At 44.1% G+C, this 24,078-nt stretch overlaps 2 protein-coding genes across 5 annotated transcripts in view; both read left to right on the top strand.

Annotated features, from left to right (window-relative positions):
- smchd1 (structural maintenance of chromosomes flexible hinge domain containing 1) overlaps window positions 1–3,821 on the top strand; it is a 35,274-nt gene extending 31,453 nt beyond the window's left edge. For 2 of the 3 annotated variants that reach the window (XM_018756836.1, XM_018756835.1), the window contains 6 exons: window positions 1,347–1,453; window positions 2,309–2,379; window positions 2,517–2,691; window positions 3,107–3,265; window positions 3,398–3,509; window positions 3,695–3,821. In XM_018756836.1, coding sequence (XP_018612352.1) covers window positions 1,347–1,453; window positions 2,309–2,379; window positions 2,517–2,691; window positions 3,107–3,265; window positions 3,398–3,509; window positions 3,695–3,740 — 670 coding nt within the window. In that variant the 3' untranslated portion in view covers window positions 3,741–3,821. Of the gene's footprint in view, window positions 1–1,346; window positions 1,454–2,308; window positions 2,380–2,516; window positions 2,692–3,106; window positions 3,266–3,397; window positions 3,510–3,694 lie in introns of those variants that run through there. The other variant, XR_001966324.1, reaches the window with a different exon arrangement.
- Window positions 3,822–6,457: 2,636 nt separating this feature from the next.
- LOC108937083 (EMILIN-2-like) lies at window positions 6,458–24,077 on the top strand. Of its 2 annotated transcripts, XM_018756837.2 has the most exons (9): window positions 6,458–6,842; window positions 7,206–7,331; window positions 10,347–10,531; window positions 11,388–13,292; window positions 20,202–20,375; window positions 20,546–20,593; window positions 20,711–20,758; window positions 20,916–21,032; window positions 21,642–24,077. In XM_018756837.2, the coding sequence occupies exons 1-9, from the start codon at window positions 6,691–6,693 to the stop codon at window positions 21,956–21,958; spliced, it is 3,072 nt and encodes a 1,023-aa protein (XP_018612353.2). In that variant the 5' UTR covers window positions 6,458–6,690; the 3' UTR covers window positions 21,959–24,077. The 2 variants fall into 2 exon arrangements, with proteins under 2 accessions (XP_018612353.2, XP_018612354.2); XM_018756838.2 differs by lacking the exon at window positions 20,546–20,593.
- The last annotated feature ends 1 nt before the right edge of the window (window position 24,078 follows it).

Below are 24,078 nucleotides of genomic sequence, written 5' to 3'. Positions count from 1 at the left end.
TCAATATCCGACTGGTCAGTCAGAACGGAACTCGGATGTATGTCAGGGAATGGCTGTAAGGGACATACAATTATGTATAGTACATACTTGATAATGATTATAAACACCTGTTACATAAAACAGTATTTACTGTACCTTTTATTGTTTTATTGTACTCTTTCTACTTTTAAAATTTATTGTAAAACAGTATGCTGTGTTATGCAGGCAGCAGCGTCAAATCTTGTTTACCACATCTCTTCACTGCATTGAGGCTATACCATGTAGGTTTGTAGAAGTACACTCTACGAGGTTCACACAATAATGAAATCGCCTAACGACGCATTATTCATATTGTGTCCCCGTCATCAAGTGATGCATGTCTGTATCTCTAAACACTCTTAAATACCTATTATCACCAAGGATTTTGATTATAAATCATTTAAAATGCCAGTTACACAACGCAACAAAATTTTTCAAAGTTCTTAGTTGTGTCGATTTTCCTGCTGATGATGATTACTTAAAGTTTACTGATTTACAAAAATACTAATAGTTCTTGTAGTCTGTTTTAGTTTGGTACTTTATAGTCACTGGAAGATTCTGGAAGGCACCAGAACATTCTAGAGAGTACCAAAACATAGAAAGCAACAGATCCTAAAAAGTACTGGAGTATTCAGTGCTTGGAACCCGGCGTCAAAATTCACCAGAATTTGCTAATTTAAAGAATGTGGAATATTTTTTCTAAAAACTGACACATATGACCTAACACCAAAAGTATGATTAATTTAACAAAACTGAATGGAAAAAGCTAAAAGTTTGACTTATTACATTATTACCCAACTTAACATTTTAATTCATTAGTGGGTATGTTTGAGTGTATTACACTACAATATTGTACAATATCGGACACATTGTGTATGCAATAAGCAATGAAATAATGTTAAACGTGCAAATAACACCTAGCAAAATGAAGTATACAAGAATTTTTAAAGAATGGTTACTTACCCTTAGAGCACAAGACATGATCCTATCGGGAGAACAGCTGAGGTACGACTTCAGCTCTGTCTACATCCTCTTATCCGCACTCGTGCACAACTTAAACATGTTCGCTGGCACATACTTAGACATTTTTTCGGATTCATTCTAGCAGGTTCTACTAAGAGTGAATTTTGGGTAAAACTTTTTGCAAGTCATTTTGGCGGTTATTCGGATTGCGAGCGTTCAGATAAGGATAACTTGTACTTTTGTGTCCCTGGGTTTTCCACACCCACAGCTGGCTGAAACTGTCCACCCTGTTCATACTCAGTGTCTTCCTTCACTTATGCTGATTAGTTTTGCTAACTCTGTGTTGTCTTTCTTCTGCTTCACAGGCCACTGCCCCACATAAAAGGGCCAAGCAGTTTCCCGGCTATCGGAAACCCCGTGTTCGCCCGTGACCTGCTCATTTTTCCCCATCATGTTGAAAGCTGTCATACAGGTAAGTTTCCCCAAAGGGATGGATGTCACTGGGAGTAACCAACCTTCGTGTGGAGGATCAGTCCAACCGACACTATGAATACCATACCATGAAAGTCTCTGTTCAGGGTTCTTGTGTGCTGTAGTTTCAGCAAGGTTTCCCGCTCTTCCTGGAACTGAGAGAGCATTTTCGAGCACCAGTCAAAAGTTTGAGCACACTTGGGTAGTGCTTGTGTGGGACAGACTGGACAGAACAGAGAAAGAAAAACAACCCACAAGTGCCTGATTTCCTGATCAAACTAGCCAAATGCTGAATGTGAAGGTAAAATAGTTTCTGGCAAACAAAAATAGTGTTAACTAGTAATGCAGTATCGTGTGCTTTGGTTATAGGAATAAATTGTATGTAAAGCAACTCAGTAGTCTGGTGCTTAACTTATCAGGCTGATGGAAAACCTGTGAACATCGTGACCCTCCAGCAGACGGAGACCTAGCCTGTTGCTGTGATTTGAGTGTTGCCCGACCCCCCCAAGTGTCCTGCACATCAAGCTGTGGGATAAATGCTTCCATATGGAATTCCTTCTGGTTGCCATCTCATGGCCAGTAATAAACAAGCTGCTACATTCAGTGCCTTCATCTACTGTGCTCAGCCACTATTCCTACCGAAGGATAATGGAGCCATAATAACCTGATCTGTGGAGATGATCATAACCAGCATGTTGTTTATGTTCTTCCATCAAAAGGCTTATTATTCACCCCTTCCTGGGAGCAGAGGTGTGCCTTGGGTGTTTTTTTTTTTTTTTTTTTTTTGGGGGGGGGGGGGGGGGTCCTATCATCTAGCTGTTATGGTGTTTTAATGGCAGCTTGCTGTTCTTTTCAGTCTTCGGCAATCTTCTGGGAGATACTATTCTAATAGACAACCTGGATGCTGCAAACCACTACCGAAAGGCGGTTAGTGCTGCATGTCATTCTGGCCTAAACTGTAATAAGTCATTCAGCAATAAATCTGTCATTTTGCAGTGCATAAAAGGCTCCTGTTGTAAAATTAAGAGTAATATAAATGTAAATTTATTTGTTGCTTTGTTCAGGTCATACAGAACAAAGTGCAGTGTCCCACACTACTGACGAGGCAAGGTGAGCGAGTGCGCAGTAACGGGAAGTTTGGGGGTCTTCAAAACAAGGCCCCGCCCATCGAAAAGTTGCGTGGTCAAGTATTCGGCGCTCCACTCCCAAAACAGTACCATACCCTCCGCAGTCAAATAGGTAAGTCTGCCCTTGATAGTGGCTTTTCAGGTTTTATAGCCAGTTCTGCACTGAGAAGTACACTTGCTCTTGAACTTAAGAACGCAGTTGGGACTAGAAGTCTGTTGGCATCTAACCAGGTCATAACTGTCATCTTTACTACTAAATCACAATCAATGACGGCTTAAGACTGCCTTTGATTTGTGTCTGTAAAAATCTGAATATAGCTATAATATGGAAATGCTTTGGAAGACATCTTAGAAACTTTACCTAGATTACTTTGAAATCACTAAAAAAAACTAATATAAATTGTCTGCAAACTCTTGTTCAGTGCCAGCTGTTGACCAGTACATCCCATGTTATCCTGACCGTCCAACACGGTCAGTTCCATTTGTGTGTTGTACTTTGTGACTCTCTTCCACGTGACTGTTGGTAGATCATCTGCAGCAGTACCGTCTGGCAGTGTCCGAGCGTATGAAGGTGCAGAAGGACTATGATGTCCACCAGGCTAAAATGCATTCGCCTGAGATGTTGCAGAATGAGAAGGAGATGATGGAACAAGAGAAGCAGCTGATGGAAATAGAGAAAAAACTTGGTACTGCTGCCAGCAACCTCTTCCTTTAGTTCTTTTGTTGGCTGATGCTTGTGCTATTGAACTAGTTGGAATACGTGCTAGATAGAGCATGTGCCTAATTTTGTTTTTCCCCTGCCATTTTTTCCTTTCCAGGTACACCACAAAACAATAGAATGTCCAGTGATTCTGGGATGAAACGGTCAGCACCAGTGCCACCTTCTGAAATAACCCCAAAACGGCCGCGCCGTGAGATGAGATCATTAATGTAAGTGCATTGTATGTGAAAGTCGTTTTCTTCTGCATGGTGGAGTTATCCAACCCAGAAGAGGGAGGAGGACAGTGATATATATATATATATATATATATATATATATATATATATATATATATATAAAAAAAAAAAAATACTCGCCTTCACTCTAGTAAGTAAACACATTTTTGTCTTTTCAGCTCGGAAGCTTCTAACAACATGGAAAAAAGAAGAAAAACATCTTAATCTTTTTTGTTTTTCTGTTTTCATTTTATTACTTTTCTGTGAGGCCTGCAATGTTAATTGCTGTAAATTTTATTTTCCAAATGAAGCAGGTGATGTTGCACTAAAATGTACATTTAAAAAAATACATTTTTCTTTTAACTTTTTAAAATGTGAATCTTTGTCAAGGTTATTTGCATGTTTATAAATGAAAATGATATACTTCAGCAACATGTAATTCATTTTAAGCCGCATCTGTAATTATTCCTGTTGCGGTTTTACTTCAATTATGATAACATACCAGTAATTAATGGTGTTGCAAAATGTTCTATTATTCCTTGTTGCTCAGCTCTCCTACTGTGTTTATTTAGAGCAGAGATGGTCAGATTCTGCTCTTGGTCCAGAGGAGATATGGGTTTTCTTTCCTGTATAGCTTTTTACTTTTCCACCCCCTCACATTTCCCATGTTGAGACAATCATTGTTCAGTTGTCTTAAATGGGATGTTAGATCAAGGAATAATTTCCATAGTAGTTACCAGCCCTCAAATACTCTAAATCTGACAAAGGGAATATGCTGCATTTATTACTACAAAATCCAGGAACAAAAAAGATGGGTAGTAGTTTAGCCTGATGCATTAACTTCAATGTGAATCATACCATTTATTAGTAAAAAAAAAAAAATTTTGGAAGCAAAGATTCAACTAGAAAGCAAACCAGTCTCCAGGATCACGAGGGCTATAATTCTCTAAACCTGCTTTATAAACACAACTGCAAGCATAACCTGAATAACATGCTAAGGAATGAATAAGCAAATCATTACTAACTGTGGGTGGTTTGGTAGTATAGTCGCTTGGACCTTTCGGTATCCTAGCTGGAGTGTCTGCCATCTGGAGTTTTCATGTTCTTCTTGTTTTCACTTTGTCACACACTGAGACACTCATGTTAGAGCATGTGTCCGCTGATATATCCATAGATTTTTACTGCCTCGTTAGTATTTCCAGGAAAAGCTTTGGCTCCTGTACTGGATTAGAGCAGAGTATGTTGGGATGGGGGGAAGCTCTAATGTAAAAACAGGAGCAGAACTTCTGCCAAGGGCTGGGGAAGCAACATTTTAAATCATAACCAAGTACCATTTCGCACGGGCTACTTCGAGAACTTGTGCCATCATCTCTGTGCTGAGCTGTTGACTTTTAAGGAGTGTTGACTGAGACTCACACCACCCAACCTCCTGGCTGGCAGGATGGTGACAGAAGAGCTGTACCTCAATCGTGCAAAAATGCCTCATAGATTTAGTCACCGGTTTCCCCATTTGGGATCTTGACCTATTAAATCATTTATTCGTAGTCATAACTATAAGACGACTAGTGTGTTTTACTAGCTTTTCCATCAATCACTGGTTCACACAATCCAGTGTGGGGAGATGTAATGGCATTAGGTGTGGTGCATATCAATCATGATTTGAGGCATAATTATACTATTATGAATGTAAATGTATTTTTAGAAAATGTCTCACACAGCCAAAAGTGACAGTTTTGGTTTAAGTTTTGCTTGAACATATTTTTAATAGCTGTAATAGGAGAGCTGCTTCACAGGACTGTACATGACTGCTGCAACCTCCACTTTTACACCTACAAAAATCATATCTTAGCCTTGTATAATTACACTGAAAGGCCACTTACATTTTACGCAGTACTCCTAGCCATTTACGCACAAAGCAGACGAGACAGCAGAGGAGAACGGCAAGATGTGTGAAAGCTATTGTACCCCAGGTCAGCAAATACCAGCTCAGTAGCGGTGAGGTGCAGAAGGTTATCTCAGAATGCATAACTCATCCTACCCCGAAGCAGATGTGCTACAGCATCAGAAGATGTGAAGCTGGAGGTGAGGTTAGTTGGAACATGCTGATGCCAAAGTCAAAGAATGAATTATGGATTCAGCCTGCATTCAGTCAAGGCTACTGACCGAAGGGGTAGTGTAATGTGTGAGAAATGTTTTCTTGGCACAGATTAGGTTAGGGTCTACTGCAGACCAAGAACCTTGTGAACTGTGTCCTGCACCTTGTTACTAAATTCATGCTCTTCTGAAAGTAAAATGCTCTCCAGAGAGTACTGGCTTGATGTTCCTAATAAAATGGCCAATGAGTGTGCGTGTCACTGAACTCTTAGGACTAAGAAAAGAAATGACCAAATATAAGTATTTCAGCAAGTGAAATCGGAACGTTACCTGGCCATTATCAGCTGTGAGTTTGTAGGTCCAGGTGAGGTGAGGAACCTACCAGACGGAGGAGACCTGCGAGCTCCACGACTTCAGAGCAGTACCTGAGGCTCAGCTGCAAAAGCACAAAATAAACCCAACGTTTGTCTGTTAGCTCTTCTAACACATCCTGTGCAAACATGCATTTACAAAATTGTGATATCTATTGTCGCATTACGTATATTTTTTTTTTTTTTTTTTAGCATGGCACCAAATAAATTATGGTATTTTTTAATTAACATAAATAACCCTCTAATTTTTTCAAAAATTATTTTCGTTCACGTGTCCATTCGGAGTGACTACATTATTGTTACAGTTGTTTATGAGTGGAACTTCTATCGGAAACGGTTACAAAGTCGGCATTTTATCACGTAAAACAAGGGCAGCGAACGAAGCGCGCGACTACGTGAGGAAGACTTAGACTCCGCGTCTCGTGCGCTTTTTTTTTTTTTTTTTTTTTTTTTTTTTCTCTTTTCCCCTCTTCGCTCTAGCACTCGGGGGGTGGGTTCTTCGGGGCTCGTGCACACCGGAGACTTTACGTTTTCTCCAGTTGTTCTTTTTTTTTTTTTTTTCCTTCCCTGGAGGAAGAGTTTTAAAAAGTTGATGTGGGGCGTTCGCGGAGTCAGTGTGACTCCCGGGCCGAGGAAAGGAAAGGAGGAGAGAGAGGCTCTTAGGGTCTTACACACAGACTCGCGCATCTGACTTATCTGCACACAAGATAATGAAGCCCGCGCTTCAACTCATCATCATCATCATCATCATCCTCTTTACCCTGCTGTTCCACAGCCCTTTTACCAGTGGAACTCCATCACGGTACAGCTTGTTTCAGGGCGCTGCTTACTCCTCCGGCACCGCTCACAAACACGGCAGCAAGTGAGTACCCGGCCGCACCTCCCTAGCTGTGTATGTTTTTCTTCTTATTTTTTTTTTATTTTTTATTTTTTTTTGTACCTCTTTATGCTGTGTGACGAAACAGCCTTGATTAATGCGTGTGTAAGCCCCAATTTCTAAACACTTTGAAAATTGCTGAAAATTGAGCAATAATTTGTAGTGCAGAGATCATTAAGCAAATTCCTGAGCACTGTTGGGTAAAAATTATAGACAGGATGTTTTTTTTTTTTTTTTTCCTCTTTCTCAATCCATGTAAAATGTGTGCAGAATTTCCAGCCACTTGCGCTGTAACTTGTAACGCAAAGCGTGTTTCGCTCACGAAACGAAAATGACGTTAAATCGCAGGAACTGGTGCGCGCACGTCGTGCACAGGAACGTCACGTGCGCCGTGCTGGGCGCCACCGAGAGCTTCGTGGAGCCGGAGCTCGCGCCCTGCCCCGCGCGCTGGCCCGACTGCGCGCGCCCGGTGATGTAAGTGTCCTGCGAGCCCTGGGTGGAAGCCTCTTTCAGTTCATGATTGGTCCGGAGAAGAGCTTTGGGTCACAAAACACAATAAAAACACGTTTAAACCGAGACGGTGATCAGTAATGACACTGACTGATGGCTTTAACCCATTAAGCAAAGACTGGCCAGTCTTTAAGTTGAACAAATGAATGTTTTTTTTTTTTTTTTTTTTTTTTTTTTTTTTAAACATGGTTTCTAAAACCTGATTTCTTAATGGCTTTATAGTTTAGTCGCAGATATAAGCTGGTTGCGTATTAATCTTTTTTCAGCTTCTGTTGTGTTTTCACTGCTTTTCATCTCCTTCTGTTTAGTTTAGCTTTTTCTGTCTCCACTTTATACATCATTTAGATCACAAGGCAGATGTGAAATCTGTGTTGGTGGAAAAATTTAATTTATGTTGTGAAATTGATTGATTTGGCTGAAAATCTCAGTTCCCCCTTTTGTTACTCTTTCAGTGTGGGAATGCAGTGATACTTAGGAAGACAAACCCTCCTTCAACATGTTCTTTGTGTTTGTTGCTCATCTCACAGCTTGCTTCACCTCATTCTTACTGCTAGAGGTTGTACTGGATTAATTCCAGTTAACTACTTTTGTTTTGGAAAAAAAAAACTGTACAATAAAGCCCTTTGGAGACTTCTACTCAGAAAACTTGGGCTTACCTACAAGACCTGAGGCACCCTACACTCGAGCAAGGGAACTGTCACTCCTTCACCTCTTATGATCTCACTCACAAGGGGTCCAAAAGTGAAAGTCTGCGTAGGTCATTTGGTTTGGACCTAATGTGATGGAATGAGCGCCTATTGCCACTCAGAACTCCTGAATCCCTTTCAGCATGAAAGAAGGGTCTCAAAACACAACTTTCAGACCCACTTCTCTCCTGATCTTCTCGTTACAGTATCTGTCACAATCACCTATCCTTCTCGACTCTACGTGCAGCTTCTTTTGTGATATGCCATAGCAAAAATGGTGGTATTGGACAAACTAACTGTGTTTCAGAAATCATCTGTTTTGTATTTAAAGCTTTCCATCTGTTTTAAAATGCAGCCTTGCTTTCCCTGAGATGCACATCACTTTGGAGAAAAGCATCAGCTAAATTAATAAATGTAATGGTGCAAATTTGTGTTTTGTTTGTAGCTGACATTCAGTTCCAACTTTCTGCGTGGCATGGTGTCACAATGAGTAACCTTACTGTCTCAGAGCACCTAGGTGGTGCGAGAGGACATGGGTTTGATTCCCGCTCAGTCTGTGTGAAGTTTGCATGTTCTCTCCACGTTTGCGTGGGTTTCTACCAGGTGTTGGTTTCCTCCCATACTCTAAAGACATGCTCCTTAAGTGGATTGGTGACTGTGATATCTTCCATAGTGTGTGTGTGTGTGTGTGTGTGTGTGTATGTGTGTGTTTGTGTTTCACTGGTATATGGATGAGTGACTCATTGTAAGTAGTGTATCTAGCAATGTAAGTCACCTTGGTGAATAACTTGTGGGCTTATAAACACTACTGCACAGGGTTCACTGGAAGTTGCTTTGGAGAAAAGTATTTGCTAAGTGAATAAATGAAATGAATGACCAATAGGTTAACCCAGATAAAAAGTGACATCTTCTTCTTCTTCTCCGCCACATGAATGGACATCTTTTTTTTTTTTCCTCGCTCCAAATCATAAACAATATCCTAGCATAGTTTTCTTTCTTAGAAACTATTCTTTGTCCAGCTTCCCTTCTGGTTGTCATGATAAACTAACAGTTGACTCTGGGCAGTCTCCAAGGCATTAACAAAATCTTCATCCAATTTTCTTTTATGTGTTTTCCCATCAAGCTGGACTGCCACAAGGGAGCTGTGATGGAGCAGAAGATTGCATTGTACCCAATATTTGACAGGGCGTAAATTGTGGACGCTGTAAAGAGTTGCATTTAAACTGAATTAAATTAATACAGACCCAGAGTGCAAACCACTCTGGAATTTGTTGTCATGAAGGGAGTTTTGGTGCAGGAATCCCGAATTCTCTGGCTGTCTTGGGTGAAATTATGCAGCACACTGATTTACGGTTAGGGGCAAGACTTTGACATTTGATGGAAAGAAAAGATCTTTGTTTTCTGCAGCTTGGTCAGATATAAAATGGTTTATTTTTGTTATTCTAGGAACAGTTGTCTGCTTTTCTGAAGTCATGTAGTTTGATTATGAAGTCCAAATTTATTTATGGGGTTAACCCTGGCAATTGTTTTGGACATCTGTGTCAAGTGATTTACTGTTATAAAGCTTTTAGTAACAAATATTATACTATAAATTAAAATTTGTATGTCAGTGTCTCAAATTCTGCATCATGATCATTCATTTTTCTCCCAAGTGGCTGTTTAATATGCAAAATTAAACAATAGTTAAAATCACTTAATGTAAGTTTTTGAAGTGATTTATAATGATACAACTCTTTAAAACAGTCTTGTTATATGTAAATAATATATCAAATTATTTTTTTGAAAATAACATATATGATATATTGGGATAACAGTAGCATATCCAGGCAATCATACCCCCATTATTCCTGTCGTGAGAGGATGAACAGTGGTTTGTATGAATGTAGTTTTTGGAAATTAATAGCAAGAGTCATGTTCTGTATTGTATCATATTCTTTCTTAATCTTTTTTTTTTTTTTTTTTTTGGAAGTTGTCTTCTGAGCTCTCTGTATGGCCCTCTGGCAAAAGTAAGGGAACTGTGTTAGTAAATGTTCAGATGTGTCAATGTGTAAACAGCAGGCCATGTGCATATCTTTGAAGGAAAAGGATGCCTGCTTAATGTTAATGGTGATATTATGGATTTTTTTTTTAGCAAATGCTTAATGGATTGATTACAGTTGATTTACAAATGTTTGTGAAATGAATATTCACAATAGGTTTTGCAGACTTTACATTTCTTAAATCTTGCAGCTTTTAAGTATAACGCACAGCTAGTGTTGAGTGAAGCCAGCTCACCCCGTCCACCATGGAACAGGTACCGGACACGCTTCCGACCCACATACAAGATTGGGTACAAGATGGTTACAGAACTGGAATGGCGATGCTGTCCAGGACACCAGGGTCCAGACTGCAAGGAGCTGAAAGACAGCCCGCCCAGGCAGGCACCGCCAGCATCCCACTCACCCCCTCCCAGCCTGGGGCAGGTGGAACAAGTGCAGAGTAAGACATTGGAGTGATGAAGCTCCCATCTCAAGTATTGCATTGAAAAAACGCATACCCCACAAAGACCATATGATTATGGTGTGTGTCCACTACATCAGGAATTGAACTTTTTACTTCTGATTGTTTAACTGAAGTTGCTGCAAAGATGAGAAGGTATCTTTCCTGGTGTTCCAGGTCTAAATCACTCCCTCATTGCAAGGTAACTTAAATTTGGCAGCAGCATGTACAGACCAGTCAAAAGCTTGAGTACGCGTGCTTGAGACCATGCTTGCCTGAGCCAAAAAACATTTAAGGAATGGAAGTCAGTCTTATGGACTGACGACTCAAAATTTTACATACATGGGTTTAGCTGCTGAATATTTGTAAGATGCTGAGGATAGGCTCATGGGTTATACTTGTGTGGCTCTCACTGTCCAACATGGAGGTGGTAGGGTGATGGTCTTGGGGCTGCTATGTTGATCATAGAGTTGGTGATCTGTACAATGTCCAGTCTCAACCAGTATGGCTATCACGGCATGCTTCGGAGGCTTGCCATTCCACAAGGGTTACGATTCAACAGGCCATTCTTCAGTAAGATAAGAACTATCTGGCAGAGAAAGCAAGTGGTAGACACCTCAAACTAATACCCTGGATGTAAAATGTCAAGTTATGAGGGGGACTAATTTCTAGCAACTGTTCTCCAGCTTTTCACTAGAACTGTATGTTATACTTTATCTCAAAGATACTTAGTTGCAAATCAAAACAGGTTGTACTTAAAAAAAAAAAAAAAAAAAAACCTTAAGAAAACTTTGATTGCCCGCATTTTAATGTGTGTTTTGTTGTTGTTGTTGGTGTTGTGTGTTTTTTTTTTAAGGGCCAGAGGTAAGGGAGACAGGGTTTCATGGCCAGCAGCCACAGGGTGGAGATAGAGTACATTACCTGGAGGATGAAGTACAGCGTCTTTCCCAGACTGTGCTAGACCTGCAGGCGGCCATGACGGGCATGACCGAGAACCTACGGGTCACAATCCAGGAGGACACTAGCAAGATGCTTGTGAAGCTTATCAGTGACCTTCGTCTGTCTGACACATTGCTTACCGGCGCCACTGAAAGCATTAAATTACCGACCCAAGGGCCTGGAGGGGGGCCTGGGGAAATGGAAGAAATGAGGACAAAGCTCAGTGATGTGACAGCTGACCTGAAGAGTAAGAGTGAGGCCCTGGAGGAGCTCCGGGTCACGGTGTCGACACACGAAGGTCAACTACGGCTTCTTATGGAGGCTAACCACGAGCCTTTGGAAATTGCTCCGGCTCCTACTCCACCATCTCAGGAAGCTCTCCTAGCCTACACTGACGACAAGCTCAAAGAGATAAGAGAGGAGCTAATGGAGGGTATGGAGATAAAAATGGCTGACATGAAGAACTCCTGTGAGTACAAGATCTTGTCTGTGCAGGAGGAGTGCGAGGAGCATGAGACCAGCTATCTCAGCTTGGCTGAGCTTCTTGACTCTAAGGAGGCTGACCTTAGGAAGGAGATCCATGACCTCCGGCTTGACCTAAGTGAGGTTCAGACCAAAGCCCTATCTATTACAGATGAGCGACCATCAGATATAAGGGACCTCCAAAAGGAGGTGGAGAGGATAGCAGAAGCCCATCAGGCTCTCAATGCTAGGTTGGATGGTGAGATGGAACACCGGTCCGCACCACTGGAAGTGGATGGTTTTTTCAGTGAACGTCTGGAGGATCTAAAGGCCCGGCTCAACATAAGCGAAAGAAACGCAGAGGTGCACTGTTTTTACGTAGAGGAGAAGTTAAGTCAAATTATTACAGAGGAGGTGGCCATGCTTCGGGAGCTGTTCTCTGTGAGACTTGGTGCTATGGAGGGCCAACTCACCACTGTGCTACGTCAGATGAACAACAGCTCCTTCTCTGGGGTGATAAGTCAGAAAGTGGAAGGTTTACAGAATGAGATGGAATCCAACAAGCTTCTTGTCCAGGGTTTGGAAGAGCGGTTGAACGCCCTGAGTCAGTCATGTGCTGTGAAGTGCAAGTCAGAAACAGGAGATGCAGATAAAGTTGCACAGGATCTCCATATTTACAAAGGCAACCTGGATATGATACAGTCTTATGTAGAAAGCAACTCTGACGAGCTCATAAAACTAAAGGAAATTATCAGGAGGCAGCTGCAGACTAGTCAGCATAACAGCAACCAACTTGCCAATGTTCAGGGTGAGTTTGGCTCCTTTAGGGTTGAATTTGGGGTTCTCCAGGGCATCGTCAGTTACTTGGGTGATACACTGAGCAGCTACTGGCTTGGCCTCCAGCAGGTCAACTCCACCTGTGGCCAGACTGGAGCCAGCGAACTGCGGGAGCTGCTGGACAGGCACGTATCCCAGGTGGCCGTCAACAGGAGCGACGTGGAAAAGATGGAGGACCGACTAGAGCAGGTAGTCAGTCAGCTCATGACAGAGCTGGACCAGTGCAGGGAGACCACCGAGAGGACCCGCAAGGAAGTCTCTGGAGTGGGTAGCCGGGTTGCTAACATGGAAGCCGTGTGCGGCAAGCTGGATGGTGTTGCTGGCAGCCTGCAGAGGATCAAGGAGGGCCTGAACAGACATGTAACCAAGCTGTGGATATGCGTCCACCAGATCAACAGCACTCTGAGGACCCATTCCAGGGATATCAGTGGTCTTAGGGGTTCCTTCCAGAAAGTCCAGACCCAACTCCCTCAAATCAGCAAAGGACAACAAGATCTGGAAGCCAAACCAGCCTCCAGCCCAAGTAAGTCACAAAGCTGCTGGATGCATGTTGCTTTTTTCCTTAAGAAATGCTTGCGTTCAGTCAGCTGTTGACTATTACCTGTCCATATGTGCGGAATGAGTTAAAGTAGTAACAGCAAGAGTTTTCTCTTCAGCTGTTGAGTCTTATAATCTGCCATCTAGGCTTTGTCAGTGAGTGCTTTTTCAAAATATGAGTTGATAGCAGGAGCAATCCTAGGAGAGCATGGTGATGGTCTGTGTTCCTTACGAATGATTGAAATGGCTTTTTTTAAGCTCTTTCTTTTCCCCGAAAGCTATTTCCATTAAGAGACCCCTGACGCCATCCTTGCAGGGGGGATTGGACACACGTGGCTATTTTAACTACAGTATTTTTTGAGTTGTGCAACTCTTGGCCCGTAAATGGGTCTCACTGCAGTGGTACAAATCCGCCCATCTGGTGTTCATCTTTTCCCCCCAAAATCAGACCTATGTTACAGAGAAGGGTTTCAAACAACACTCGTGTCACAATAGAACAATGGCACTTTGCTTACCCTGGTCAGGTGGTCATGGTGTCAAGGGGTGATGGAATGGACTGTTCCACTGCCCCATCTTGGGGATTGGGATGTGATGAGGAGCGAACTCATTGAGTTTAGGAGTGTGAGTCCTTGTTCTCCTTCCAGCTCAATGTGACTCACTTAGTGGCTGTGCTTTTTAGGATTTCATGGATAATAAAGCGAGGAGTTTGCCAAGGAAAAGTTGCTGTATGTTGGCGAGTGCAACGGTATGATGTCATTCAAAAGCTCCACCGTCCTTTCTAAAAAGCACTGTTCTGTACAAACCTCTATTTTTACTTTGAGTTCCGGTGGTTACCGGTGTATTTTGGACAACAATGACTGCTGCTGTCCTTTTCATAGCTACTGCAAAGCTGGTTGCTAGTAAGACAGAAAACAAAAGCTTCTGATAAAATATTTTAAGCGCTGATGTAGTCCCTAGTAACAGCATATTTAGTTTCGGACAAGTTAGGATGTTTGAGTTTGAGAACGCAGCATTTCGACTGCTTTACGGGGAGGGACGAGAGGGAACTTTTAGGTGTGTGCGGTGAGGTCAGTGAAGTGTTAACCTCCCCATTCGCAGCCTTCTGCGAGAAGGACATTTCTCGCAGGACAGGCCCGGGATCGAACGTGGTGTGCGGTCACGGAGAGGGGGCTCTCTGTGGGTACGGAGGCTGCGCGGTCAGCACGTATCGCCGCCTTTACGTTTGGTATCCAGATAAGCGCAATCTCACGGAGAAGCTCGCAGGTACGATGTTAGTGTGGTGTACAGAGGTAACACAAAATGTCAAAGTCTGGCTTTGGGAACTGCTCACTGATTTGCTTTTAATTAATTTCTTAGCTTCGGGTTTTCTCAAAGCGGCTCATTACTTGATCTGTCTGTACAGCTTTTCCTGAAACAGTTCAGGGTACCTACAGGTCAAGGCTACTACAACAGACTCAAACTAGCAAAATGCAAGTTTACAACTCCCTGTCCTTTACTGCCAAATTACCTGTGATCGGAAACCTGTGACGAGTGGACATGTCGCATATCCTCTGCAACATACAGTATATTTGTGCAGTGGCTGCAACCGAGCCAGGTTTGAATCCCTGCTTCTGCTGTAGGTCCCTTGATCAAGTTAATTACGCTATAATGGTAGAGTAAATATTGTCCAGCTCTGTAAATGGGTCGGGGGTACAGTGGCGCAGCGGGCTTGGCTGGGTCCCACTCTCTGGTGGCTCTGGGATTCAAGTCCCGCTGGGGGTGCCTTGTGATGGACTGGCGTTCCATGCTGGGTGTGTCCATTCCCCCTCCAGCATTACTGAGCGGCTTCAGCCAGTGTGCGTAAATGGGTAAATGGCTGTAAGTAGCCCACAGTGTACTGTGTAAATTCTCTTGGGGGGGGGGGGAAACTTCACATAAATGATGGCTCTTTTATGTATCTTTCGATCGGTGAGGTGTTCTTGCGCATATTGCTGACTTCATGATATGGAGAAAAAACATCTGCAAATTGATCCCACGTTTTGTTTGGTGCTTAAGTCATAAAGAACTTAGAACTGCCCGCAGATGTGATGCTGTATACAGTAGTTTAACGAAGACCTCATGGCCTTTCAGTGTCTGTGAGGTAGCCCGCCCCCATGTCAGATCTTGTTCGACGTATCGGTAACGTAATAACTTCTCCCAGCGGTGTCCGTGAACTCTTTTGTTCCCATTAACTCTTGGAGAGGTACAATTTGTAAGAAGCGTCGCATGTCGGCTGGCGTGGAGACAAGCCTCGGAGAAGCATACAGTACAGAGCTAAGTACTAAGTGAGAAAAACATTAAAGTAAATGTTTGTGGTATTACTCATCAACTTGAGGGATGATCGTTAGCCAGAGTGATCTGGATGCTGCGGAGCCTCTTCATCCATCCAAGCTCCAGTAAAACAGCTGTTTGAAATACCAGTGGAACCGCTTAGTTTCTTCTGAATTTACTGTCATATTTATTGTGGGATATGTGCCAGTGTGGTGGGAAGAACTCGTGTTCCCTGCATGTCGCATCCTTCAGCCCCAGCAGAGCTTCCTCACGCATTCTTGATATCCAGGATAAAACAAGATTTTTTTTTTTTTCCCCCCCACCCCTCATAATTCAGATTTTTTTTGTTTAAGCCCAATTTCACTACATGTTTTGACAGACTGGGGTCTTGGCTGTCAGGCTTTATAAAAGAACAACCTCTAGTTGACCACTAAATGCAGTGGACAGAAATCTTGCCATTTCTTGATTGAAAAAGTGAAGCATTGAACCACTGGGGTGTAAAAATTCTAATTCCACATCATGATGTTCTGAATCCACAGCAAGGAGCTGGTATTGTGCCATGCTGGCAAAATTGAATGGCGGTGGAATTTGCTTTTTCTCATGTTATGCAAAGCAACCTATTTTTGCCAAAGTTTTTGCCTATTTATAAAAATGTCTGTCTGAACTTTTTTATAATATGTTTATATAATAAACATTTTTGGTACAATACTTTTGAATGTAAAAAACAAAGACATTGATGTCTTATTGTTACATGACCATTTGAAAAATGTACTCTATTAAACTTATCAATAACAAACCTACCAGACCATGAAGAGAACAGTTTATAACATTGTCACTTTTCTGCCATATTAGTCAGCTCCTTTGTTAGGACTTTTGCCCGAATTCTCTAGAATTCCAGAGAAACAGTCTTCAGGTGTACTGTATACGCTGAGCGCTGGGTGCTACTAGGTTTCCGTCGTACAAACGCAATTCATTTCTCACAAAACCTTTGCAAGGTGAGTTCTCGTAGCTTGAGGAAATGGTTACCATTGATTTCAATGGTAAACGGGAATTCATTCCTGAGCCATAAAACGGACACCAATTTGTTAAATATTACTCAACCCCTTTAAAATGGGCAGTTACTGCAACGGTTAACGCTCGTTATAGCTCAACATAAGGCTGTTTCCCTATATTAATAATAATATTTTTGTCTAAGGGTACACTTTCGTAGCTATTATGTACCTTTTACTTCACAAATTGTGGGTTTCCTCTTGCAATCCAAAAATGTTTCAGCTGGAGCAGTGACTCTAAATTTCCTGGTGTGTGTTGTGTTGTGTTACTCTGACATATAGCTGTATGAATGATTATGGAAAATTAAGTGCAGTGTATGTAACACTACAAGTGACCTTGGATAAAAGATAATAGCTCATACATTGCTTTGGAGAAATGCATCGGCAAGATGAATAAATGTAAATTTAAATGTTTCGCACTTCTCAGCCGTCAGGAGGTGTGAAATTCAAATTTGGGCCTCGTAACTTGAAGTAGAGGTATTCAAGAAACTCCTTGTGAAGTCGATTTTTGGGCCTCAAGCGGACGTATCTCAAGTAAGACTGTATTCACATCAGCTTGTAGCTGGTTTAGGCTCACGTGAGCTGTACTGGGGAGGCATGGTGGTGCAGCGGGCTTGGCCAGGTCCTGCTCTCCGGTGGGTCTGGGGTTCGAGTCCTGCTTGGGGTGCCTTGTGACAGAACGTCGTCCCGTCCTGGGTGCGTCCCCTCCCCCTCCGTCCTTACGCTCTTTGTTGTCGGCTTGGGTTCCGGCTCGCCGTGACCCTGCTTGGGTCAAGCAGTTTTTGTGTGTGTGAAGTGTTGGGTGTGAATGCGATGCAAGTTGGCACCATTGAGTCCAATTTATTTTTAATGAACGTCACGTGGCAATGACTGTCTCGGCATGGTGATGCCAGTGAGCGTAAAACGATGAAAGGGCTATCCCTGCTGTCCCACACCTGCGGATTATTAATGATCAATAGAGTAATTACCCTCTCGAGACTTTAAAATGATGCGATCAAAGCTAAGATTAGTCATGAAGGCCCTCGATGAGTTCGGAGAGTGAGGCTGGTCATCTCATGTGGCCGCTTCTCCGGGTCAGGGATGTGAAGGGTTAACTGGGGTTAATGACCAATGTTTCAGAAGACAAGCATGAGGCGATCGGTACGAAGTGTGTCTTTTGGGTTGCGCTGCAACTCTACCCTGAGGGTCACTTAGAGCCGGTGCGGTCAAGGGAAAAACTAATTGAAGGAGACGAGAATGAGTGCATTCAGTAATGAGGTACGAACCAACTCAGAACCCCCCCCCCCTTGCAATAGAGGTCATTGGCGATCCTCATTAGGAGATGAGGTGTCATGGGAGAAATGGGGTCTCTAAGTCAGCCTCCTCATTGATTAGCCACCCGAGACACGGTCATCCCAGACTGCGATAAACCCTGACCGTGTACCCCGACCTCCACATTCAGCACAGAGGGAAGTTTGTCGTCTTAAAGCACACGTAGAATGCTCCCGATGGGGGGGGGGGGAATGCAAACCCCTCCGTAGTATCTCAAGTTTCCCTTTCCTGTTTCTGAGGTGGGGTTGCATTATCCTCTTGGCGTGGGGCTGCGGGGTGGGAGGCTGCAGTCATCGTCTGCAGTCATCGTCTGCATCCACTTAGAGTGCCTCTATTAAGTCATGCTCTGGTGGGGGTTGGCACAGTATTGCTGGTTTATACAGATGCCTTGATTTGTGCTCACAGGACATAGCCATAAAGTAAGCGTATGTGTGTGTATATTGTCTTACGGATGCTTAACAAAAAGATCTCGGCAGCAAACTGGACGACACCCCTCCGTATAGGTCCGAGGCGTGTTGGAAATCCAGTTCCGTATGTGGACTTGTCCATATTGGGTGGGGGTAACCGTATAACTATGCGGCCTCCTCGATTCCTCTGAAACCATTACCCGACAGAGCTGTTCCTGGAGTTTACAAAGTGTCCTGCGAGTGTTTATCGAGTGAGCGGGAAAACTACGCTCAAAGAGACTCGCTGGGAGACGCTGCGAACCTCAGGTTTTGGTGCCTTTTAATTGTGCCGTCTACTTCTTGACCCCCTAATGACAGGGCCCGCCGTCCGTGCCCGTTTATCGCGATGAGAGAGCACCGACTCCCCGACCGGGGACGGCAGATTCCCACGGAAGATGGCATGAGAACATGAGAAATTTGACATCCTTGGCTAATTGAAGGAGATGAAGGCGGACTCGGTAATTTAGGAGGGACGGAGCAGCGGGCGCTCCCCTCGTCCCCGATTGGGATAAACTTTTATGTAGCTACTGGTGTGACGTACAGTGGTTCATGTGGCGGAAAGTAAATCATGTGTCTGCATCTAAGTGTCTTTCTGTTGATGTAATGAACACTTTGTATTGGATGTGATATGTATGTTGCTTTGGAGGAGAGCGTCTGTTAAATGAATAAATGTAAATGTCCTGCATTTCCCCGCCTTCTTTATGCTGATGGAAGTCATCTAGAAAGCCTGACCTTGCGTAAGAATGCAGGGTCACGGAGTTCTGCCGCCAACGGAACGGGTCGCAATGGCCGCACGCGGCCGTTCGTAGGTGTCGCCTCAACGGAAGGGCTTGGCTGCCGGTCGCCGTTTGGGCTCAAGTCATCCAGCGTGCCTCAGTCGATCACGTACGACCGGTGGAACGCATCAAGGAAATTGCGCGATGCCGCAAACCTTCTCGGCTTGTGCTCTTCCTGACCGCGAAGCTAAAGAGCATCTCCGCTGTACGTCTGCATGTGACCCGTGATCCCCTTTAGCACCAAAAATAGTCTAGAGGGGTAAACGCCACCTGGTCCAAGGGGCCTCGGACCAGAGACCTTATTTGATGGCCGTAGAACACTTTATTACACCGAGTCCTGGCTGGAGGTGGGTGAAGTTCCCTCGTGGGGACCCGCTGAAGAGCACGCAGGAGCCGCGCGGCCCTCGACACGTTCGCTCATCCTTTCGCATTTCATCGCATCTTCCTGGGTCGGCAAAATGCGTCGGGTAGGAAACTTGATCAAAGCATTCATGCAGGGAGGTGGCGGTTGTAACTCTGTAACTGTTCTCTTAGCTGCAGTTGAATGTCTAGCTGGAGAAAACTCTAAATTAAGTAAAGCGATTTGAATTATTCAAGTTCTTCAAAAAAAAAAAAAAAAAAAAGTTGTGAAAGATTGTTTGTTGCCATGAATATGGTTGCTCTTGTCATGTGGAGGTATTTCAAAGACAAACTAAGAAAAAGTTCAGCACTGTATGAATTTTTTTAAAGAGAAAAAGAAAAAAAAGTGTGTTCTCTCTGGTGTTTGCACAGAGGGGTCTTCCCCCATCCTGGACGTAGCTGTAGATGGTACCCTCTTGCTAAGTGCTGACCACATCGTGAGCGCAGGCAGAAGATGGCGTGCAGAGAGTCATCGCTGTGACTCTCGTCTCCGACTACATCCGTGTCGTGAGGCTGGAGGACGGAGAGATACGGGACGGTTCCCTTCGTCTCTTCCGCACGCGCAGACGTCCGTGACCTAACGTGGCGTCGTTCCTCTTCCCGTTTTGTCTCTTTTCGTTCCCAGCTGCTAATGCGGAGGAGCGGAGCCCTACTTCAGGAACCGAACCTGTCCTGCCCCAGCAGCCCGTCCTGGAGACGGGGGAGGCGGGGCCCCCGGGTACCATTCGCCTCTCGAGCCCCAGGCTTCCCGACAGCGACGGCAGCGCGACGACCCTCAAAGGCTTCGCTGGGGCGCCAGGTGAGCGGAACATGAACAGGAAGTGATGTCAGTGGCCCCTGCTGTTCACAAACACCTCGCTCGCATGTTTATATTTCGTTGCTGACACCGGTACTAGAATGTCAGCACGTTGCAGGATGGCGATCAGGCGCAGCATCTTCACGTTTGTTTCCCCCCCCCCCCCCCCCCAGGTCACCTCTCTCTTACGCCGGTGTCTTTTCAGCCGAACATCATTCCAGGTACCCCCCTCCCCCACAAGATGTTCCCAGCATTTTTTTTCAATTCTACTTTTCTTGAAATTGCACAATCCATATGACCTGTGTAAAGCTGATAGTTCCCTCCGCTCTCTTTGACAGGAGTCCACACGCGCCAGACGACAGCGGCACGCAGTCACGTGACTCCAGGTGACGCTCGGCGCCGTCTCAGATTCTCCCGCTTGTTTCGGAGAGCGGTGTGTTTTTAGCAGCGGTCCCAGCGAGCACGGCTGGACGTGTGTTTGTACATGGGCACGTTAGCTGTGTGCCGCGTGAGTTGTAACCCGCGTCTCCCCCTCCCCCAAAGGGGCGGAGCTATCCTTCTCAGCCGGCCTCACGGCGCTGCCCGTCTCCTGGGAGACCGGCTTAATCCGCTTCAACAAGGTGCTGGTGAACGACGGCGGTCACTACAGCCCCCACACAGGTAGCTGCATCGCTGCCGCTCAGGGAAATGACAGCTCGTGAATTTTAAGGCACAAGTTGTAATCATTATTCATCTGTTAAATGTAGCACTCTCATGCCCTTTGAAGTGTTACTGCCACTTGATGCCATGTTAGGAACTTGAGTTCATGTCCAGCTCACATTTATGAGGTCAAGACTTTAAACAGCACATTAACAGAATAGTGTAAAAATTAAAGCATAAATTGTGTGAATTGTATGTATGCTTAAATGTACACGTGTACGTACACACACACACACACACACACGGGGTGCGGTGCATCTCTCTAAGCTGTTCCACTAGCACATCGAAGGATGGTTGTCGGAGTGTGAAAAACTGGACCACTTTAAACTAACAAGGCAGCAGATAAGGACTCAGACTGTCTGTGCGGGGCTGGATAGCAGCAACAAGGTGTGGTGCAAGAAAGAGTCTCTGAAACGTGGTAAAAGGCAGACAGCAGCATAATGACTGTGGATTCTTCTTTAATCAGATGCTTTCTGCAGATTTTTCAGCACGCCGTTTTTGTCGTCGTTCGCTCCTCACGTCATTGTTTACACTGGGCTCCCGTGACAACCTTCTTCGGTTCCCCTGCAGGAATCTTCACTGTACCGGTAGATGGACGCTACCTGCTCAGTGCGGTGCTTACGGCGGAGCGGGGCGAGCGCGTCGAGGCCGTGCTCTCTGTATCTAATCACAGCGTCCAGAGGTTGGTCACCGCAGGCTACTGGCCCGACCGGGATCGGCGCTGCTTCTGCGGAGGCTCCGCCTCTTTCAGCCTTGTTCTGGCCCTGGGGCGAGGCGACAGGGTGGGCCTGGTCATGACCGCCGGGAAGCTGGAGCTTTCAGACTCAAGCGCATCTCCCTCCTCCTTCAGCGCCCTGTTCCTCTACCCACCTCCGCCCACCAGATAGCCCCGCAACCAAAGATTGGAGGCAAGAACACAATGCAACTTTATCTTACGGAGCTTTAATATATTTGGTTTTAGTCTAGGTGTGGGATTTTTTTTTTAACATTTGGCAAAAAGTCATGTTTATGAAAAACAATTTTCAGTGTTCTGTGGTCTTTGAGATTATTGTAAGCTGCCTCTTTGGAGGACCTACTGTACTTGGAAAAATGCTGTACCTTCTCCTAGGGGCATTTCCTGAGAAGCCACTGGTGGGATGGTGTTGTGCTACTCATCCATCTCCTCACCTCGCTCCATGGGCACCCCACTTTGAGTTCTTAGAAGCGCTTGTTTATTATTGCACCACTGAGTCTGGCAAAAGGTCTTCATACGCTGCAGCATCGCTTGCAGTTTAACTATTTCAGCTGTTTTAACTTCAACGAAGTACCTTTTCATCCTTGAAAAGTCGAGTAAAACGGGAACAAATTTTTTGAATCCATTCCTGTGTGTGATATACCTTGATGCCCCCATCTTTGTTTTGCCAAAGGCAAATTAATGTTTACTAAGCTACTTGGAACAATTTACCTGTTTATATAGAAGTGGGTTATTTCTACTGAAGAAATTTCAGGGTAAGGGCCTTAAGGAAAGAGCAGAAGGAGCATGGATTCAAAGCCTGGAGTTTTATAGGGCAGAGCTTTTACATGACAAATGGCTCCCAGTGAGATAACGGTTCCTTTGCTCACAGAAGTTTTGGGAAGTTTAACTAGTATGGAAATAAATATCAATCCTGAATTGATTTGCTCTGGTATGAATTTACTGTCAGCTGGTCAGTAATACAAAGCAGCAGCAATGTTGGCAACAATTGGTCATTTTAATTATAGATCTTTGTGTAAATCAACACCACTGTTGATGTACAAATTAATGGCAGGTACAAAGCAATCAATTGGCAAACATGTTAAACTGAACAAAAGTTTCCTTACCCTAAACTAATGTAAGTAAGGTGGCATTTAAGGTTGGGGGGCAGGGCTGTCAAAGACATTGTGCTACTGTGCAACTACATTAATATTCATATCCAGACATGATTTCACCATGTTTTAAGACAAGTGTGTTCCTTTCACACAAATTGATTACTTTCATAGAAAGAACAGAATCACTTATTACATAGAAATGCTGTTAAACTATATGACCCCCCCAGGATCCTCCAACACTGACTGAAGGGGTGTTTCAAAAACACAGAACAGGAAACATTACAAAGCATTCAGATAATACAAAGACACTGCCTGGGGCTGTTCTTCCATGAGGCACCACACACACCCACCCCAACACAACTGAGATCAAAGAATGTTGGTCAGCAAGGGGAAAAAAATTGATTGTGCTTAATCAGTGTGTTCATATGTACACTCTGTATGATTGTGTGTACGCGCGCAGCAGACCACCACAAAGCCACGGCATGACAGGACCGTTTGTGCTCGTTTACATTGCGTTGGTCTCTTCATCCTTCCGCAGAAGGGAAAGAGTGCAAAAGAACGCATCGCTTGAGGGGAAACGGCGGCTGCGCTCCATCCACACAGTAAGGCATCACAAAGTCATCTAGAAGTCCAAACACAAATATGTGTCCATATATGGACATTGTTTCCCAAGTGCTTGAATTGATTGCGTGTTTGCAGAACACTTGTAAACACTTTCACAACACTTACATGATCAAATGTACATATGATTTCTACCAATTAATAGTTCCAGGTCAACAACTATGTAAAGCCCAGTAGACAGCTGGATGGAATTCCAGTTTCCTTTCAACACCAGCTGTGCAGAAGCCCTCCTGCAAAACACTCCCTGATACCGTGTGAGCACGCAACGAAAAGCCACGGGGTCTAAGTGCAAATAATTCCAAATCAACAACAGTTCATCTCTTGAAGAGAGAATTATTTCAACTCGAGCACCTCCCCACCCCATCTCCAGGTAGGGAAGAGAACCAAAGCAAAAGTCCTGGCATGTTGGACCATCTCCTTCAAAAAAAAAAAAAAAAAAAAAAAAAAGCCAAAAGCAGCTTCTTAGGAAAAGTGCTCTTTTCAAAACTATCAGATACACAGTAAAGCCACGAGATCTTGTCTCGGTGACACTCCAGGTCTGTCCTCTTCTCTTCGGGAA

Source organism: Scleropages formosus, chromosome 9, assembly GCF_900964775.1.
Source record: "Scleropages formosus chromosome 9, fSclFor1.1, whole genome shotgun sequence".
NCBI lineage: Eukaryota > Metazoa > Chordata > Actinopteri > Osteoglossiformes > Osteoglossidae > Scleropages > Scleropages formosus.
Note: the sequence above shows the minus strand (reverse complement) of the source record. Positions and strands in the feature narration are given on the sequence as shown.

Excerpts from the sequence above, each read along its gene's own strand:
- LOC108937083 (XM_018756837.2), top strand. The coding sequence starts at position 6,691 with ATGAAGCCCGCGCTTCAACTCATCATCATCATCATCATCATCCTCTTT. Across the intron at positions 6,843-7,205 it reads GCTCACAAACACGGCAGCAA|GAACTGGTGCGCGCACGTCG; the intron begins GTGAGTACCCGG and ends GTTAAATCGCAG. Across the intron at positions 21,033-21,641 it reads TCACTACAGCCCCCACACAG|GAATCTTCACTGTACCGGTA; the intron begins GTAGCTGCATCG and ends GTTCCCCTGCAG.